Source organism: Lynx rufus, unplaced genomic scaffold (assembly GCF_022079265.1).
Source record: "Lynx rufus isolate CCGP_SWC_20201006 ecotype Redwood Valley unplaced genomic scaffold, mLynRuf1.p SCAF_3, whole genome shotgun sequence".
Lineage (NCBI taxonomy): Eukaryota > Metazoa > Chordata > Mammalia > Carnivora > Felidae > Lynx > Lynx rufus.
In genome coordinates, this window is record NW_025814845.1 from 66,553,124 (window position 1) to 66,574,246 (window position 21,123).

General features: G+C 36.7%; 1 protein-coding gene across 6 annotated transcripts in view; it reads right to left on the reverse strand.

The window, feature by feature from the left end:
* The window catches only part of WDFY3 (WD repeat and FYVE domain containing 3), a 245,777-nt gene that overhangs the window by 28,017 nt on the left and 196,637 nt on the right, over positions 1-21,123 (reverse strand). For 5 of the 6 annotated variants that reach the window (XM_047090586.1, XM_047090584.1, XM_047090581.1 and 2 more), the window contains 10 exons: positions 18,949-19,002; positions 16,526-16,694; positions 13,165-13,328; positions 10,202-10,350; positions 8,965-9,085; positions 8,061-8,146; positions 6,274-6,354; positions 2,988-3,042; positions 2,606-2,725; positions 915-1,032 (listed from right to left, as the gene is read on the reverse strand). In XM_047090586.1, the coding sequence (XP_046946542.1) occupies positions 915-1,032; positions 2,606-2,725; positions 2,988-3,042; positions 6,274-6,354; positions 8,061-8,146; positions 8,965-9,085; positions 10,202-10,350; positions 13,165-13,328; positions 16,526-16,694; positions 18,949-19,002 (1,117 nt within the window). The remainder of the gene's footprint in view (positions 1-914; positions 1,033-2,605; positions 2,726-2,987; positions 3,043-6,273; positions 6,355-8,060; positions 8,147-8,964; positions 9,086-10,201; positions 10,351-13,164; positions 13,329-16,525; positions 16,695-18,948; positions 19,003-21,123) is intronic. The other variant, XM_047090585.1, reaches the window with a different exon arrangement.

Sequence of the window (21,123 nt, forward strand, 5' to 3'; positions counted from 1 at the left end):
GATTGAAAATAAAAGAAGAGTAAATATGGAAAGTAAAATTGGTATTAATAGGCTTGAAAACGTAACACACACGTGAGAGCTATGACACTACACACAATTGGTATCGGCATTTGTAGTGTGGGAACTTTATGGCACCGCTACTCCTCACTTACATACCTGGCGGTAATCCATCCAAATTAAGTAGAATTCAATGCCTTTCCCCACAAACTTAGCACATTTGGCAATTCATGTTTTGAGGCTTACTGTAACAGATAAACCTTATTAGCAAACTATCTTCCACTAAAGCAGGATTTTGACTTACAATTACTTTTTATGAGGTTCTGGCTTTGCAATGATGTATTTCCAAATTGTCTATGAATATTGGGCAATTGTTATTACTCTCCTTAGCAGGGAATAGAAGGTCCACACATGGAATACTGTTAGGCTTAGTTTTTCTTTCCTTTGTTTGTTTCACCCATTTGAGGGAGACACATGATAAAAACTGAACATAATAAATAATAAGTATACTGTTTTAGGAGGTAACCAATTATTATTACCACTATTTTTAAAGCAAAAGGGTTCCAAAAAGTGCATCAATAAGTTAAAAGAGAGTTTAATAAAGGAAACTATAATTCCTGGCTAAAATATGGTTAGAGATAAAAGCAGATGATCTGATGGAAAATCGCTGTGCTACACAAAGCAGACATATTTAGTTTTTGGCCAGTACCTAATAAGCTACCGAAAACATGCCTTCTAAGCATGGCCATCAGTTGGCATGCAAAATCTGACAACTGTTAATATGTGTGCATATATAACATATATAGATATGATGACATATAAGCAATTTGGGGAAAGACACAAGAATGTCAGACTGTTAAATAATGACTTACTTTTGAAACTGAGGTAAAAGTCCAATGAAAAGAAAAGTTACGTACCATTAGGATCTTCCCAGTCTTTATATCGCTTCTTATATTGAGCTAATCGTTCATCTGTCTGTGCACCCATTGGCTTAGCCAGGTTTCTAAAGGTCTTGGGATTAGTAAGGTCTACCTCCTAAAATACAAAATGAAATCCAATTCCAAGTTACTATACACCTTTTGTTGTGACCAAGGTAGACATGGTGGCTATAGCAGACGATGATTTATACATGTTTGTGGTCACACTGGCAGAATGGGGCTCCAAAATAATGCCATACACCTACTGGTTATCCATGATTTACAGACAGACACATGGCAGTTTGTCAACTGGTTCAGTATGAAGACAACTACTTTGGAAATTAAGTGTTCACAGAGGAAGACACTCAGGATCCAGGTCTGGAGAGGAGAAATAAGGGAAAATCCTTCCCAGTCTTGGCAAGGAGACAGCAGACTTAGCACAAAGGCCCTGATTCATCTTTATTTTCATTACCATTCATAACTGTAGCACCAAATATCTTTTCTGTTCTCTTCCTTTCCTCCCCCATTTCACCCCAACTTCCTTTCTATTTTCTTCTTAGAGGTAATCAGGAAGTGAAATAAACTAGAGCACTCAGGACTCACACCATGGCCTGGTGTGATGTCCCTCTCTCTGCATGCTAGACCATGTGACTTCCAGATAAGATGGGATCTTTCCATCTACCACTGATTATTTTGAAAGCTCATTTAAAAAAAAATTTTTTTTTTAATGTTTGTTTATTTTTGAGAGACAGATAGAGTGCGAGTAGCAGAGGACCAGAGAGACAGGGAGACACAGAATCCAAAGCAGACTCCAGGCTCTGAGCTGTCAGCACCGAGCCTGATGTGGGGCTCGAACTCACGAACTGTGAGATTATGACCTGGGCTGAAGTCGGACGCTTAACTGACTGAGCCACCCAGGAACCCCTTGAAAGCTCATTTCTAACTGACCTAATTCATATACTTAGAGGGAACCAAAATTTACTACCTGAGGGTTTTAAAAGTAAAAATGTAAAATATATACCAGGGGTAATTTATGTCCTTTTAAAGGGTATCATGACCAACCCATTGGGCCATACTTGTACTTTAAAGGCTTGGGCAGGAGAAATGAATCCACATCCATGAATATAAGTTAGTATACTTGTCCTCTCAAAATTGATATGCAAAATCAAAATACTTTTTTGGTTAATTCAGCAAACATTAAATTTTATGTTAAGTACAGGGCACTGTTCTAACAGTTGGGAACTGAGAGATATTTAAGATCATCTCTGTGCTCAAGGGACATACATGTGGGAGCTACTTTTTCAATGGTGCTGTACTGATAAGGTTTTGAAAATCTCTCTAAACTGTGAGGATCATTCACTGAGTAATTTTAAACAGAGCGATGACTCAATTAAATTACTGTTTCTGAAACTGGCTGCAGTATAGAGGACAGAGGGATAGCAACCAGCAGATACAAATTAATTAGCACTTAGGAAAACCAAATAGATATTATGAATTAATATCTAAGAAGTTCATCAATGACCTAAACTTTGTAAAAACACCTCCAAGCTAAAACTCTTCTCATCTTCTTGAAATAAGTGCCTATTGAGAACTTTAAATTACAAAGCAAGTAAAACATTTAAGCAACTGAAGTATCTTTTAATTACTTTTGAAAATGTGTTCCACTTACACAAAAACGATTTGAGATTTACCTCTGAGTCGTAATCTGCAAGGATCCAGGGGAAGACAGGATACTGCATGAGATCATTATAGGATCTGCCAGCCAAAGTGTTCAAGTGCATCAAATACTGGAAGTTGCTGATTTCACCTCTCTTGGGAAAGATAAATAAAGACTCATTTTAGGACAATTATTTCCATTACGTTCACTTAAAAAAATTTTATATGCAAAATAAGAGAGAAGACAGTTTCCTTCTTAACAGATTTTATAACATTTGTTTTCCTAATAAGAAGAGCAAAATATTTTTCATGTACATATCTTATGGATTACTGAATGTAATAATATGAGAATAAGTATATGACTTATACTATCTAACTATAAATTATGAATGAAGCTTATATTTTCATTAAGCCTACCTCCCATCTTTGAGTCACAGACTTCTCTCCAACCAAGGTGCTAAGCAACCCAGATCTAAAAGCAAGAAATAATTAAATTGTAGGCCATATCATTTTAAATCTGAGTAATAATAAAGTTGAAAAATTTAACTGGTCCAGAAATTTTTCAAACTATGTAAGACCTATTATTAATGGGTCATGAAATCAGCTAAGTGGATGGTAATCAACATTTTGCATTTTTTTGTTTTTGTTTTTTTTAACATTTATTTATTTTTGAGAGACAGAGAGAGACCGGACATGAGCAGGGGAGGAGCAGAGAGAGAGGGAGACACAGAATCTGAAGCAGGCTCCAGGCCCTGAGCTGTCAGCACAGAGCTCAATACAGGGCTTAAACTCACAAACCATGAGATTATGACCTGAGCCAAAGTCGGATGCTTAACCGACTGAGCCACCCAGGTGTCCCTGTAATCAACATTTTGAAATATGAAGTAACATGGAATTAAACTGAAGAAAACAGAATACTGAAAGACATCACATGCAGTAAGGGAAAGTGCTTGCAGACAATTTTGTTTTAGTATTTGTAACTCAGTTTGTGAGTCCTGGGATGCAATGTAAAGTATATTCTTTTACTAAGGGTTATGGCAAAAGTTCGAAAAACAATGATCTAGCCCAACGGTCTACATTTTACAATGATCCCTATGTAAACACATTTAAGGACATTAAATTGGAATAATTGAAATAGTATACAATATTCTGTACATACTAGGTGCATGGCACTTTTCCTAAAAGAGATGTTGAAGAGTGAACAGAAAGATGAGTATTTTATGACAGGAAAGTCATTGCTATTCAGATCATTTAAAATTATGAACTTTCTTGGATATCAGACTTTCCTAGAATGCTGTAAAACCCTTTCCAAGGTTTAACAGTTTTACAATATTAATAATTAATGATTTGAAGATTGTGAGTTACTCATTGAACTGGTAGGAAAGCACTTAAAAGTATTATTTTATTGACTGAAAGGAAATTAATGGATTTGTCAACCTTAGTTCTTAAACATATCCAGTTCAACAGTACGGCTAACACTTTCCAATTCTAGATAAGTTCTTCCTATCATGCAAATTGAATGTACAGAAATTCTCCCTGGAAAAAGAGCTATGTCGACTCCTCCACTTTATAAGAAAGGGAACAAGTGAAAAGGTTAATAAAGTTGGAAATGAATTTATGCTTCTCGCCTTTGGGCTTTTAAAATATCTTTAAGAACTGCCAACTTGGCACAGAAAGTAGCAAGAACAATGAAATAAGTTGAAGATTATCTAAGCAGGTAAAAGTATTGGCAATTTAATTACACATAGAAAAAAAGGCTCAATGTGCTGTAACCAGGCCTTTTATTTCCTGTTATTTATCTTAGTAACAACACCAATGATCAGGAACAGAACATGATCTGGGCTTAACAGCAGCACATTTTTACCATTTGTATTTGCTAAACAGGAAAGAAAAAGAAAAGCAACAACTTAAAAGAGAAACATACAAACTTAATATAGTTAGATGCACACAGACTGGAATCAAATTTTATTTATGAATTATAGAATCCCCAGTAAAGTCTGAAGTCACTTTCTTTCAAGCTGCATTCATTTGTAGCCCCAAAACATTGCTTCTTTTCCAATGGATTATAAAGGGCTACCAGTTCCTGAGTGACTAAATGGAGTTGGGTAGTTGGATTTTTAAAATGGTTGTATCATCCACAAGGACTTTCTAAGATTAAAAGCAGCTAAAATGAGCATAAGGAAGTTTAAATTTAAATTGTTAAAAAAATTAAGAGGAAAACTGGGCAATTTGCTGTAACAAATATAGCAAGCAAAGGAGTAATATATTATTATAGAAAAACCCCCATACAGATTGATAATAAGAACTCAGAGAAACGGTTAAGTAGACTTCTTGTAGTGATCATTTCTCACTTTACACAAATATCATATCATTATGGTGTATACGTGAAACTACTATAATTGTGTGTCAATTATATCCCAATTAAAAACGATCAAATCTCTATCAATACTGCCAACAAAAAAGAATTCAGGAAAAAAAAATAGACAAAGTTATGGATAATTCGCAAATGGTGATTTTAAAATTAAAAAAAAAATTAATGTTTATTCATTTTTGAGACACAGAGACAGAGCATAAGCAGGGAAGGGGCAGAGAGAGGGAGACACAGAATCTGAAGCAGCCTCCAGGATGCAGGGCTCAAACTCACGAACTGCGAGATCATGACCTGAGCCGAAGTCAGATGCTCAACTGACTGAGCCACCCAGGCGCCCCTAACAAATGGTGACTATTTTATTTTATTTTATTTTATTTTATTTTATTTTATTTTATTTATTTTTTTCAACGTTTATTTATTTTTGGGACAGAGAGAGACAGAGCATGAACGGGGGAGGGGCAGAGAGAGAGGGAGACACAGAATCGGAAACAGGCTCCAGGCTCTGAGCCATCAGCCCAGAGCCCGACGCGGGGCTCAAACTCCCGGACCGCGAGATCGTGACCTGCCTGAAGTCAGACGCTTAACCGACTGCGCCACCCAGGTGCCCCACAAATGGTGATTTTAAATGGCTAACAAACATATTATAAAACTCAAGATTACTGAAATAAAAGAAATGCACGTTGAAAAATTGAGAAAGCATTTTATAAAATTAGTAAAAATGAAAAGATAAATATAAAAAGCTGGCAAGCATCTGTGAGAAAAGTAACCTTATCCACTAAAGGTGGAATATAAATATGTATAATTTTTATGGAAATCAAGTTGGTTTTGTGTACCGAAAGCCTTAAAATTCATACCTCCCTCTTTTTTAACTAAGGGGCTTTACCCTAAAAAAATAATGAGCAATCACACTTGAACTATTAGAATAAGGAAACCAGAGAAAGATAAAATATACAAAAACAAGAGAATGCTTTAGACATACAATAAATATGTAGTCAATAAAAGTAATATTTCTGAAGAATTTTTTAAAAGCAGTGGGAAACGGTTACCTACAACAAAGAATGGAAAAAGCAGAAGAAAAATCTGTGTTTATAATAAAAAACTCAATTATGCACATAGGACTATACGCATGCTTAGAAGGCTTGCGGAAATCGACCAAAATTGAGTGCTGATCTGACACGAGTGAGCATGCACACCGTTTCTTTTTCCTTCAGTATTTAGTTTTCAGTATTTCCCAGGAGGGGAAAACACTCATTAAAAATATCAACTGCTACTATGCAGATGCACACCGTCCTGATTTCACTATTAAACTGACACAAGCAGCAAACAACCTACCCCTGCTCCACGCTTGTGTTTGGTCGTTGCCCAGACACAGACTCTGAGCTGTCAGTTAGAGACGGCACTACGGCCAAAAACCTGGAAAAGAAAAAACAGCATGTCAAAGTCAGGATCTAACAGGAGACTCAAAAAGGATGATTCATTTAAATCTTAACTGCTGCATTTACCCTTCCACTACCTTTTCAAAGGGAATACACAATAACTGGAATACTCTGTTACAAAGCCAAATACAAAGGGCCACAGCAAAATCTATCATTTTGGATTTTAAACACGCTGTCACATTACTGGAAGAAAAGCCTTCTGACACTGATTCACAGAAAGGGACTCAACTTAGTGAAGTCCTAAAAAGTGATTAACAGCTAAATATTCATATGGCAGCAAGTAACAATGACAGCTAAACAAATGACAGAACAGGGACAACACTAAACAAGTGAAGATACATACCAGATGAGCAACTTTATGTGACACACATGTTTTTCAGAGTTACTTACAATGTCGATAGAAGTATTTTATTTATTATTTATTTATTTATTTATGTTTATTTTGAGGGAGGGAGGGGCAGAGGGAGAGGGGGAGAGAGAGAATCCCAAGCAGGCTCCGTGCTGTCAGCGCAGACCCTGATGGGGGCTCAATCCCACAAACCATGAGATCATGACCTGAGCCAAAATCAAGAGCCAGACGCTTAACCAACTGAGCCACCCAGGCGCCCGCACCATAAATATTTTAAAGGCAGAAGAGGGTTATGGGAAAATTCTTAGAATGGATGTGGACCCTAAACTTGGTATATACACAGAAATTTCTCAGAGAAAAACAAACTCATCTCCTTGTAACAGCTGCTAACTATGAAGAGCAAATAATTTCTTAGTGTTGAAAACAACATCGCCTGCAGAAGTGAATGAGACAGATAACTAAAATTTCAGCCATTTGATTAGCTCTTCCCATATGTAAAAGGAATTGTGGATTACCAATCACCATCTACACCCACTTTAAGAACCACCCTCATTCCCAGGGGCCCACAGGTAATATTACTATACTGCAATGACAGGCAATGTTGCTTGGCATCAGACATTCCTCACAGAAGTAATGTGAAATATAAAACTTCCCTTATTAGAGGGCTTGCTAGGATCTACACCACCCTTCAAACAGTTTAGAGAAGGTCTCTTATATCTGAGATCAGTTCAGAAAAGCCTTTCTCTTCATATATCCAACAGAAATATTTTCCAGCACCATGTATATACATAATGCTTTTGAAAAGGTAAATTTTAGCTTACCAAAAGTAAAATATGATTAGGTTAGATTAACTTTTATTTGGCTATGCTAATTTTTTGAGGATGAAAATATCAGTCTCCCTTGCAAGGCCAGAGAAGGGGTCATATGAATGTAATTTCTAAGGCAGCTAAGTCTCTGCACTTAGTAGCAAGGCATGGCATGATCTTTTGTGGTAAATAGGAAAGAAGCCTATTTTGAACCTGAAGTACGATTTTTTTAAATTACCGTTTCATCATCCTTTTACAATGAGAGACACAGGACTCAATGGTTAAAGTAGCTTTTGATGATATCTATAGTGACCAGAAAGATGAACAGTATTTCAAAACAGAGTAGCATCATTTTAAAAGCTAATTAGAAGAACCATGTTTCCAGAGCTTGGCAAAAATGAAACATTTTTTCAAAGAAGCTAATTTACTGATCGAAATCCTAGACTTCTAAAACTAGCTTATCTGGTACCAGCTTCCTTTCCATTCCTTCCCATGATAGCATTATAAAGTATTCCTAATAAACAATACCTTTGATAGACTTTATTTCTAATTCCTTTCTGAAAAGCAAGGAGGTAATTCCGTCCATCTCCAGAGAAAACTTCCACAGCAATAGGCTGAAATGATCAAAGAGAAAACATTAAGAAACATCACAAAAAAGGTTAGATATTAACTTTCCCACTATGAATATCTATATTGTTAAAGAAGTTAACTTTTTGACTGAAGGACACTTTTAAAGTCATGAATTCCCAGCAGATTAAATTACAAAATAAACAGAGCCAATTTGTTCAGTTCAATTTGTTTCTGAAATCTTTAACAGAATAATGGTAAAATAAAGTAATTTTAAAACTATAATTTAGGAAAATTACAGTGAAAATGCAATTTTTATATTAAAACATATATTTATATAAACATATATTTATATGTTTACATATTTACATAGTTATATGTTGATTTGGATGCTACAGGGAAAGCTGTGAGAACAAAGATATCACTCAGGTTTTGTTAAAAAAAACATGTAATATACAGAGTTGTGCACCCATGTGACATGAGTTTGCCTATCATAAAATCATCTAAGGAAATACTGTAAGGGATAGTGTGGATCCTATAAAGGGTTTTCATGGCAAGTATGGGTTTTAAAGTATCCTCTGAATAGCAGTGCCTGGGTGGCTCAGTCAGTTAAGCATCTGACTTCGGCTTGGGTCGTGATCTCACAGCTGTGAGTCTGAGCCCCACATCAGGCTCTGTGCTGACAGCTCAGAGCCTGAAGCCTGCTTCAGATTCTGTGTCTCCCTGTCTCTCTGCCCCTCCCTGCTTGTGCTCTCTCTCTCTCCCCAAATAAATACACATAAAAAAACATTCTTTTTAAATAAAATAAAACATCTTCTGAATAAAGGAACATGACAAAATGTTCAGTACTACTAAAACAACCCACCTGCAGGAGATACCGCCTTTTATGTACTTCCTTGATATCTTCATATGCAAAAATGCTGCATGTTCTTTTGAGTTGACTGGGACCTTGCCTGGCTCCTCTGGGGATAATTGGCTCATGCATACTATAGGCAGGCAAGAGAAACAAAGATAAACAAAACACAGCAAGAGATAAATTCACTGTTCAACAAAGGGTATGTTATTTTTAACATGTGAATAGGAGCAGGCAACAATATATCAGAATACTGATATATGTTTAAGTTATATTTAAACATATTTAACAAAAAAGCATGTTTAAGAGAATAATGTATCCACTGCTCAGTGTACAAAGAACCCTCTTTGATGATATAATTTTAAAAATCCCATGTTACAACTTATCTAACAGGCATAGCTGGTACAGTGTGTAGTCCCCCATAGTTTTAGAGGCCCAAGAAAAAGTTTTAATTTTTTTTAATCGAAAGAAAAAAATTACACTTTTTGGTAGAAGAAAATGGTTTAATGTATAATATTAATATATTCATTTTTAAAGCAACAGCCACAAAATATAATTTTTAGTATTTTCATATGCAGCCAGGGGCCCATGAATGTGGCCCTGATTGTTGCTGACAGTAATTATCTGAAACATCTCCTAGGAATGGATCGCAGAGGCTGTGTCTACATTCGACAGTGTTAGGTATTCAAAATGTTAAAGAGAGAAGAACATGCTGACTAAGCTTTAAGATTTTTGTGCTCCTTCTGGCTTTGTCTGTCTTCTGGGTTTCTGTTACCCACTGTCATCCCATCACAGGACTGGCAGAAGAAAAGGAAGACAGACAAAACTCACTTTATTCCTGCCTGTGCTTTTGTCACACTGCTTCAAGGCGCAGAGGACATGGCCGCTCTTCCATTTGTTAGAGTACTATGAAGCCACCTGCATTTCCTCTACAACTGTGTCTGCACTAAAATTAAAAAAGGACAATTTGCAAATTCTAAAGTTTATACACAGAATAATACAAGGAATTTGGGGTCTACTGCTATGAATGCAGAAGAATTCATTTTATTTAATTTTCGTTTTGATAAATAAGACAAGTGTTTTCTTACCTTCAAATAACTATTCCCCTTTGTGAATATTTAATGACAAATGCACACAAACCGAAAGATAATGTTACTCAGAACACAAGTTTTGGATTAAAACAACACTATGTAAATACATATTGTTTTCTCAAGATAGCTGTACTGTGTCACTTCATTCATTTACTTACTTTGGAGGTAAGGTTTCAATATCTCTTATTTCCCTGGTTGCTGTCATTGTAAATCCATCAATCACATAAAAATGCTCTTTACCAAAAAGAAGTAGCCCCTCACTTGTATCTAGGCCCTGGACCCGAGCACAGCGGTACATGTGTTGAATCTATAAAGAAAACCATAAACATTCATTAAGAGAGTTAAAAAAAAAAAATCCAACAACCCTGATAATTTCTTTTTTGATATAACTGAAACAAAATGTTTTGAAAATATGGATTTAGTGGGCAAACAGGATTTTACCGAGATGCACTCTGTCACGGTTTCCCCTGAGTTAAGCACATTAAACCTGAGTTTAAGCATGTTAAAAAGAATCAGCTAAAACTGCAATCTGATTTGCACTTGAGTTCAGTAAAAGGAGACAACCATTTAACTCACATCCAACACCTATCCATCCAATCCACTTCTCCCACAATCCACAGAGTACTCACCATGTGCCAAGGACATGTGTACTAGGTTCTAGGAGCGATGAACAAGTTAGATAAGGAAGGAGACAGAGACAATAAACTTGGCAGAAAAAAAAAAGAGAATTGAGGTATACATGTAAGGAGATTAGGATTGTGCTCTTTGTGAGTCAAGAGTGCAAAAGGTCTGTTGATCCCGACAATCCTGAGTGAATCCCCCTAGTCCTGACACTTAGTTGTGGATTTAGCCAACTTTCTTAATTTCTCTGGGCCTCTTTGTCTGCATTTGTGAATTTCAAATCAACACTGGCTTGTTGTGAGAGTTACAGAGATAACATATGTAATCGTGTTAGAGACTGTTGGTGATCTTCTCTTTTACGCAACTCACTTTCGTCTTTTTACACGATATCTCCCGGAATGGGGACTGTGACATTTGTCCCTATTCGCTCCCCACCTGGGGTCCTGCCTGCCTGGCAGACTGCTCTGCCATTGTACAAAGCCAAACTTGGCAGAAGTTGTATTTTCCTCATAGTCAAAAAGAGTTGCTAAATCTCTCAATGTAAGTATTGTTCTCTTTCCAACGGGCAAGATCTAGTTCCTTCTTGCTTAAACTCAGTTCAACATGAGTCAAGGAAAAAATATCAGCAACCAATCTAGAGTCAAACAAATGTCAGTCTGAATATACTTCTTGCACTATTTAAACGTAAATCAATTATTTTTTTTTTTTTAAATCTTTTTTTTCAACGTTTATTTATTTTTGGGACAGAGAGAGACAGAGCATGAACGGGCGAGGGGCAGAGAGAGAGGGAGACACAGAATCGGAAACAGGCTCCAGGCTCCGAGCCATCAGCCCAGAGCCCGACGCGGGGCTCGAACTCACGGACCGCGAGATCGTGACCTGGCTGAAGTCGGACGCTTAACCGACTGCGCCACCCAGGCGCCCCTAAACGTAAATCAATTAGAGCAAAAACTGTACTTAATGAGATTAAAAGTTTGAAAAATGAGTGTTAGAAAACAGATTTTTCTAAAACATGCAAACGTAGTCAATTTTCAACACATCTGAACTACTTTTACAATAAAAATGTAGAAGGTTATAGGAAAAAAACCCAATACTTTGAAAATCATTCTATTGTAGTGTAAGATACAAACACAAAAATGTTTTTTGTAAGTGCATAGCTTGGTGAATTTTCAAATGCTAAAAATATGACACAGCCAGCATCCAGATTAAGAAACAGAACATTCCCAAGACTTCAGAAGCCTCTCTTGTGCTTGCTTCAGACCTCATGTACTTTTATAATTACATGATTTTTAAAAATATTTTCATTCAAGATTGATTAAGCCATATATTCAAACAGAATTTTAAAAATCATACCCTAAGTTCTGGTTATACCTTAGTGGGTAAGATTTCAAGGGTTACACTAAGGCCTAATATGAGAGGCAAAAAGACCACACTTTAAAAAGTCAATATTCACTACATGTTTAACTCACTCATTCCTTCATTTATTTATTCTTTTATTTACTCAACTAATCACTTCTTCCTTCAGAAGTTTATTGGCTATCTATTAGGTGATTGGAACTGTGTAAGGCAATGGGGATTGGAATAAGAAACACTGCCTGGCTATAAGGAGCTCCCTGCCTATGGGAAGAGATAGGCACAGGAACATTCATGACATGATAAAGGAGAACAATACATACAAGGCACTGTAAGAGCACAGGGGAGGGGTATCCAAGCAAGCCTGAGCTGGCAAGACAATCAAAGAAAGCCTCCTACATCTGAGTATTAAAAAGATCATGGGAAATGAGATTGTACCAAATGGGAGCCCCCAGGATAGATTATTATGCACGTGATGGAAAGAGGGGCATCTTGGCAGAAAACACAGTGAGTAAAGCACAGAGTAAAGCACTAGTATTATGGATGTGGTCAACTGTGGGGCACAGAGTGCTGCTTATAAGCTTATTAGGCTTATAAGGCAGAGTCAGTGAAGTGAGCCTGAACAGGTCAGCAGGGTGTAAGAGGTCGGGAGAGAAGTAGAAAGGTAAGGGTCTTCTGCGAGTGAAGGAGATGGGGCTTAAATATAAGCCTGGGGATGATGATACGGATGGGCTGAAGATGCTTGTACATGGTTAATGGAACTATGGAGGTGTTTAAAAAAACAAAACAAAACAAAACAAAACAAAACCAGATTACTGAGTGGGTTGCGTGCATGGGTTTGAAACAGAAAATTATGGCAATAAGTATAGTCTAATAAAGAGTACAGAGATAGAGTAAACTAGGTATCAATGTTAATACTGTATTTGATGAAGCTTTGTGCTGTTTAGTGTGTTCAGATCGGTCAGAAAATCCTGAAAATGACAGATGTAGAGTACTGAATCCAAAAGGCTGCCTACTATTCACCCTGTATTTCATTTTAGGGGCTAAAATATTTATCTTCTGCCACCAGATAAATACCTATCAGTTAGTCTTGTAAAATGGAAACAAGTCACTTAAATACAATCCTTACTTTTTAGAAGCACAGTACCTTTTCTCCTTCCTCCAACAGGCGCAGTAGGGTAGCATTGTCTGTTTTCTCCTCCTCCTCTATAGAGCTGCCCTCAGCAATCTGGTCTTGTAGTTGCTCCTGGCTCTCCTCATCTCCTCCATCAGGTGCGGATCGAGACCGTTTTAGAGGAGGCTTGACCAGACCTATGGGATAATAACCATGACAGCCATGTGACCTTGCAGGGGCCATTTGGGAAGCAGTTTGGGCTCAGGCAGTCTCTCCCACATATTTCCGAAATGAGGTAACTCTGAAAGGTACAGGGAGGCAGCACAATGCAGTGATTGAAGACATAGGCCCTAAAGTGAAATAGTTATGTGACCCTGGAGAATTATCTATCTGCCTTCTCTGAACTTCAGTTTCGTCATCTATAAAACTGGGACAAAAATACCATCTATCTTAGAGGGCTGTTGGGAGGATTTAATTGCTTATTCATGCTTAGCATTGTATTTAATAGTAAATACTAAATAAGTGTCAGATGATGATAGAGAGCTTAGCATAATTAATAGTAAGAATGGTGTTTCTTATGGACAGGTGTCATTGAGGAAGTATCATAAACAAATGATCAATCACTATCAGAAACAAAATTAAAGACAGCAAGTTATAAATATGATTATAAGAGATCCCACCTACATGGAAGGCCCAATGAGGACTATTTCAAGACTTATGTAACAAGCAGCAATATGGTCATTCATATATGAATCAAGGTGATCAAATCATCACATCATTAAAAAATACAATTCTTGGGGCACCTGGGTGGTGCAGTCGGTTAAGCGTCCGACTTCAGCCAGGTCACGATCTCGCGGTCCGTGAGTTCGAGCCCCGCGTCGGGCTCTGGGCTGATGGCTCAGAGCCTGGAGCCTGTTTCCGATTCTGTGTCTCCCTCTCTCTCTGCCCCTCCCCCGTTCATGCTCTGTCTCTCTCTGTCCCAAAAATAAATAAACGTTGAAAAAAAAAATTAAAAAAAAAATACAATTCTTTAAAATACAGGACAGGTGACCTAATTTGCAGGTTAAGGAAACATTCTACTGTCTATATTTTGAAAATTTTATTAATAACCACAGGAGATGACATTAAAATCAGTTGATGAGATGCCAAAGTATGAGAAACACTCAAAATACACTCTAAACCCAACACTTAATTAATATTCTATACTTGTCCCAAAAAGTCATGTTACACCCACCAATGATAATTGTGCTAAGAATGTTGCAAAAGCTTAAGTCAGCCTTTTATTTTTTTTTATTTTTTATTTAAAAAAAATTTTTTTTTTCAACGTTTATTTATTTTTGGGACAGAGAGAGACAGAGCATGAACGGGGGAGGGGCAGAGAGAGAGGGAGACACAGAATCGGAAACAGGCTCCAGGCTCTGAGCCATCAGCCCAGAGCCCGACGCGGGGCTCGAACTCCCGGACCGCGAGATCGTGACCTGGCTGAAGTCGGACGCTTAACCGACTGCACCACCCAGGCGCCCCCAGCCTTTTAGAATCTTATCCTTTGAGCATGAGTTATCAGAGGTTCTGCTCTGCCTTGAGAAGAACCTTCTTTTTTTTTTTTTTTAATTTTAATGTTTTTATTTATTTTTGAGACAGAGAGAGACAGAGCATGAGCAGGGTAGGAACAGAGAGAGAGGGAGACACAGAATCCAAAGCAGGCTCCAGGCTCTGAGCTGTCAGCACAGAGCCCGACGCGGGGCTCGAACTCACGAACGGTGAGATCATGACCTGAGCCGAAGTCGGATGCCAAACCGACTGAGCCACCCAGGCGCCCCGAGAAGAACCTTCTTTTTATATATGAAAGAGTATAATAAGTAAGCAAGAGAGATCAAGTCCTGCTGAGAATATCCACAAGGGAGAAAAGCTTATATATATACTCATATATATATATATATATTTTTTTTTTTTTGAAAGTTAAGTTCTACGCCCAACGTGAGGCTTGAATTCACAACCCCCGTATCAAGAGTCAGATGCTGTACTGACTGAGCCAGCCAGATGCCTCTATAGTTGCATTATTTTTAATAAATCAAAACTTCCAATTCTATGTCTAGCATAATACCATGCACAACACAGTAGGGACACCAAAATTTGTGGTTTTACCTCCATTGGAGATTAGGAAAATGAGGCCAAGCCAAGTGCCAATGACCCAAACACAGGTCATCTGACTAACTCTGAAGTATACCTTAGCTTATATTAAGTAAATTCAGCTTTGGACCCACTTGTGTAACTGTGCTGGGGCAATGTCAAGAAAATTAGAAGACTATAAACCTTGCTCAACTACTACAAGTTTCAAGGATTCTAGGAAAATGTTAGATTACGAAAGGCTTACGAAGTCATAGTCACAATGAGAAGATGAATATTATAATAATAAGAGAGACAGATCACAATTTTTGATGGGGTGTTTCGTTGACATGGTCATATACTATGTTTTTTAATCAACTGGATCTGAAATTTATTTTTAATTTGAAGTCCTCAATTTATATTCTGAGGCTTTGTTTACAGAATATGCCAAGACTTTTGAATTTATCATGAATCAGAGGCTTAAAGGAGTTAAAACAATGGACCGATTTACTTATTCAATATTGACTGAATCCCCATTTTGCATTGGGCATGTGCCAAAAGTCATTGGTGAGAAGAAAAAGGATCTCTTGCCTCTGAGAAACTTATGTTTAGAAAACATAAAGCAGTGAAAAACACTGAAATTGCTGTAAGAGATACGAGCAAAATGTTCTCGGTGGACAGGGAAGTTGGAAAAGGCTTCAGAGAAGGAGGATTTGAAATCTGACCAGTGTCTTCAAGGTCTGGTGGGGTTTGTTAAGATTTAGATCATGGAAAAGCTGCAGTAAGGGGGGAGGGGGGCACACATATATAAAAGTACAGAATCAAAAAGTCCATGTCTAATTCATCATCTCAGGTATGTTTTACTAAGCTCATAAAGCACAGATTTGGAATAATCTGTCTTAGCTCACAGGAAGAAATTTCTTACCTATTGTATAACATGCACTAATAACACATTTAGTAGTTGTTTTAATTTTATAAATATTTATTTGGTTATCGGGGCATTGGATTAAAGTATCAGGTAACACTGAGAGTTCTGCCAAATGAACTAAAAACAAACTATCAGGCCAATAGGCACATTCTATCTATCTGTAGACAAGAAAGAAGAGCCAGTCTCTTTAGTTCTAATATAGAAATCAATTTTTAAGAAGAGTGAAATTGTAAAATATGAATGGATACTTTTATCCCTAGGGTTGGCCCTACTCTTTGCAGTAGCTCATATTTTCATAAAAATTCTAATGTAAGAGACGATCCAAAGTCATTTTTAACTAAATCCAAGAGGAAGGCTGACCTTTGACCTTAGCAATAGTATCTTCGCCATGCTCTGGTTCTTGCTGTGTAGCTTCACCTTCTGAACTCTCCACAATGGCATCCTGGACAATGGCTGGATTGCCAGAGGCTAGTCGCATGTAGTATTCTTTACTGTCATAACTTACAGCTCTTCTGTATCGAGCAGGTTTCTAAGAAATAACGGAAGAAAAGGATTCAGGTAGTTATTTTCAGAATTAAAATATAAGCTTCCTAGGGAAGGTATGGTGTCAAGACTTCATTATGTGTTACCTTTTTAAAGGGATTTTTGACAGACTATATTTATACACAAAAAATCCATACACTTTTGGGTTAAGTTTCTCTACTTTTAAATTGTATTGGTTTTTAAAACATACATAAGTTAAAAAAACATTATTAGCAGTTTTTCTTCTTGAAATAGAAATAAATCACCTCTAGTCAAATAATGTTTTCATGTTAGTACTGCATGGCCTCACTGTAGTAGATGTATTAGAAAACCTTCTTAGACAGTAAAGAGAACACCCAGTGTTGGAGAGCATCAAGTTGCAAGAGGATGTCTGGTTTGTGAGGAGCCTGGAACTTTGCAAAATAAAGTTAAATAGTCAGGCCTAAAGGCCCATCCATTCAGTTGGAATCATCTGTGCCTGTGTTTATTTCAGATATCTGGAGGTAAAGACTTAGAACTGCACTGTTCTTCCCCATATTCCCAGTTATCACTAAAATTCTAGAAATTTTAGAGCATTCTGACCCAAGATGGAATCAACCAGCTTTAGGCCAGATGGTGCTCTTTGGCTGGCCTGCCCCTCCAAGCTGATACATTCAATTTGCTAAAACATTCCTGTTGTTTGTTGTGTAAAAATAACATGATCCATAAGTCTACTAACTGAGTATATTAAGAACATATATAAGTCCATCTTGAAAAAGAAATTTATTACCTAGAAACATTAGAAAAGATATTTTTGGAATACGATTCAAGAGCGTTTCTTTTTCAAAATAATTAATATTTAACCTAAAAATAAAGTCTTCAATTGACCCAGACCTTTTTTCTTAAAAATATAATGGAAAAAATAAGGTCTAAAATGTCCTACAAAACTGTAAAACCACAGGGAGAATATATGTATAGAGGTTCCTCAATTAGAATGAGACCCAGACTTTGGATTAACAATTAAAAAAAAAGATGGAGTTTGAATCATGCTTTAAAACCTTCCCTTTCTAAACATTATTTCACTTTTCCTTTCTCATGAATAAGAATAGGTAATTAAAAATATTCCGTTGGCTTACTCTTCAACTCAAGTAGTCAATATATACTTTCCACTATAATGCTTTTTCAAGCAAGACCTTTTTAAACAAATGATTTCCAACTTAAGCGGAAAATAAATGTCCAATTGGAATATTTAGACTTAAATACTGAACCTATTTTGAGATAAAAAAAACTACATAACTGAAGCCACAATGCCCTTTGAACTTTAGGTACAGAGTCAGGAGAGCAGCAAGCTAACTGAGGAATGATATGCAATAAATGGAAAGTGAAATATATAACATAGGAAACTATTAAAATGAGGTAAAATAATATTACAATGATGGAAGGACCAATCTGATAAGCAAACTAATAATACTGCAATAGTTTTGAAATGAAAGAAAGGTAGTAAACTTTGTAGTGTACCAATTCTTCTACCTTAAGTATAACAGTGTTATCTTCAACTCAAAATTGTTCTTTTAAAAAGATGAAAGCATAGTTAGTTATGGGCAAGACAATGAGTAGATGGGGGAACATCTACTTGGTTAAGGACTTCAACTTGGAAATATAAGCCTTATTCCCTAAATATTTGGAGGTAGTTTTCTGTGTTCTAAAGAATCACTTTTTTTTTTTTTTTTAAACTGAGTAAGGTACTGAATCTTTCTGGAAAAAGAAAATAATTGTATATTTTTAAACTTAAAGTAAGCTAAAATTTTTTTTTAAGTGATCTATGTATATCTTAGTTTTCATTAAAGCCTTCTGGTTGAAAAAATAATTTTTAGAAGAGGATACTTCTTGTATTCTCAAAATACACACTATTTAGTATCTGGAGGAATTAAATGAGTAAATGAAAAAAAAAGTTGAGGGTGTCAGGCTGCCCATTACTAACATGCGTCAGAACTTGTTAGTTCATACGTGAAGCAATACACATTTTGTGGTGAGAGCAGCGAACACTCAACCTGTTAGTGAGCAGCAGACAGGCCCTAGAAAGCTAATTAGAATAAAGCCGAGAAAGACTAGGACATCTCTCAGCACGAATGACACCAACCTTTCAACTCTAAGGAACTTACAAGAACAAATTGAAAGTCAATCTTTTATGTTAGTCTAGTCTACCATGCACTAAAAAAACAAAAGCAAAACAAAGAAAACTGCAAGTATTTTGCATTCTCTTATGGTAATTTGTGTTTTACCTTTTGAGGAATGATATCATCAGGTGTCTCGGGCTGTTTACTTGGGACCTCAGACTGAAAACAGGGTATTAAGTATAGACACATCAGAAAAAAAAAACAAAAACAAAACAAAAAAAAACCCAAAACAACAACAACATAAAGAACACCACAAAAATAAAATTTTCCTGAGGATTGTATGACATATGGAAGACACACTCAAAATTCATGTGATTATCGTTACTATTTTTTAATTATCCAAAGTAGTTTTAAAGTAAAAACTACACTAAAATTCTCAAGGCTAACTGAACAGGACTAACTGAAAAATCACAGACAAAACCTCAGCATAGGCGGCCAATGTCATGGATGATTGACAGGCAAGTCTATATGGCTTCAAAAGGAAAAAAACAGAAAACTGGATAATAGAATCTAATGCTAGCTATTACCTTCCACCTGCCTTTCACTGTGCTTATCCTTATGTCTGTTTCATAACGGGAGTAACTGGTTTACACCATTATCTCCAAAACCCCACACCACAGAAATCATGAGGTGCTTTCCTCCCCTAAAAGCCCAATGCCCTACTTTCTTTACTACTTTCCCACCTACAACCCCAGAATGGCTGAAAGCAAAAGGGAGACTGGGCCATCAGTCTCCAGGCCAAAAGTTTTGTAAAGAGCACTTCCAAAAATATTAGGTGGCAGCTATATATTTTACTCTCAGAATAAAATCTCAACTAACCAGAAGGCAATTTCTTTTGAGCTGTCGTGTTGGGCTTATGCATGTAAACATACACGGATAGCTACATACAGACAATAATGCACCCAAGAACTACTCCCAATTTTTCTTCCTTCTTATCTGGAGTTGACTTCTAGTACCTTTCCCCACGGTAAACATGCGTCAGCAAAATGACTTCACAAGGGTTTCTTCCCTAGGCAAAATACACACTGGACTACTGGGCATTCTTTCAAATACTTCACATGGTTTTAATAAATGTTTATCTTTAAAAGCAAACTTTTAGGGGCGCCTGGGTGGCGCAGTCGGTTAAGCGTCCGACATCAGCCAGGTCACGATCTCGCGGTCCGTGAGTTCGAGCCCCGCGTCGGGCTCTGGGCTGATGGCTCAGAGCCTGGAGCCTGTTTCCGATTCTGTGTCTCCCTCTCTCTCTGCCTCTCCCCCGTTCATGCTCTGTCTCTCTCTGTCCCCAAAATAAATAAAAAACGTTGAAAAAAAAATTAAAAAAAAAAAAAGCAAACTTTTAAAAGCATACCTTGTAATGAAGAATAATCTTTAAAATACATATCCATGTTTTCTATCTTGGTAAGGGTACTGGCTACACGAGTATAAAATACACACATGTGAATATACAATGGTACTTAAGATTTGTATATCTCAATGTATGTAAAATTTACGCCAATAAAAAAAGAATTATAAACAAAAACTGAATTCTAATTATTGATATGCATGTGTAATATTAAGGGGTGAAGGGTACTGACTCTGCAACTCTCTCTGAAATTCATTAAAAAAGACTAAGATAGATTGCTGGATGTGTGATAGACCAATATAGCAAAATGAACAAATTCCTATTGGCAAATGCAACTTTGATGTCCACTATTTATCACCAACCAGAATGCTGGCAGGGTCTGAAATGCACACGCTTTATTTTCCCTGCAGCATAGGGTACAGTGCCAGTCTAATACATACTTGCTCATTGATCCACTCACTGAGGCTCTTGTTTCACTACAAGGCACAGCATTCAATCAACAGTAAAGAGATAAGCTATACCAATAACTTTAATATTATCATACCTCTCTTTCACTAAAAAAAATTATAACTAAATTATAATTGTTTACACAGAAATCTAAAACTTTCAAAGTCAGAATTTCTAGAAAACAATTCTTCAGCCATTTTTCTTCACATTTTTCTATAATGCTGACAATGGCATTTCCTGAATGAGTTGCTTAGTTTCTAGGAATCCTGTGACATCTGTATATTAAACAAAAAATATATGTGACAGCAGCCACAGGAGACTCCCTTAATTAGAAAAGGAAGCTTCTAGTAAGTTGATTACCCTTCTGTCCCAAGCAGCCCGAAATTAATAGGTAGGCAATGGGGTCTTCACCCTGGTGGTAATTGCAAATAATAGAACACTTGTTTGAGATAATTATTCTATGAAAATAAATTCTGTGAAAATAAGGAGAC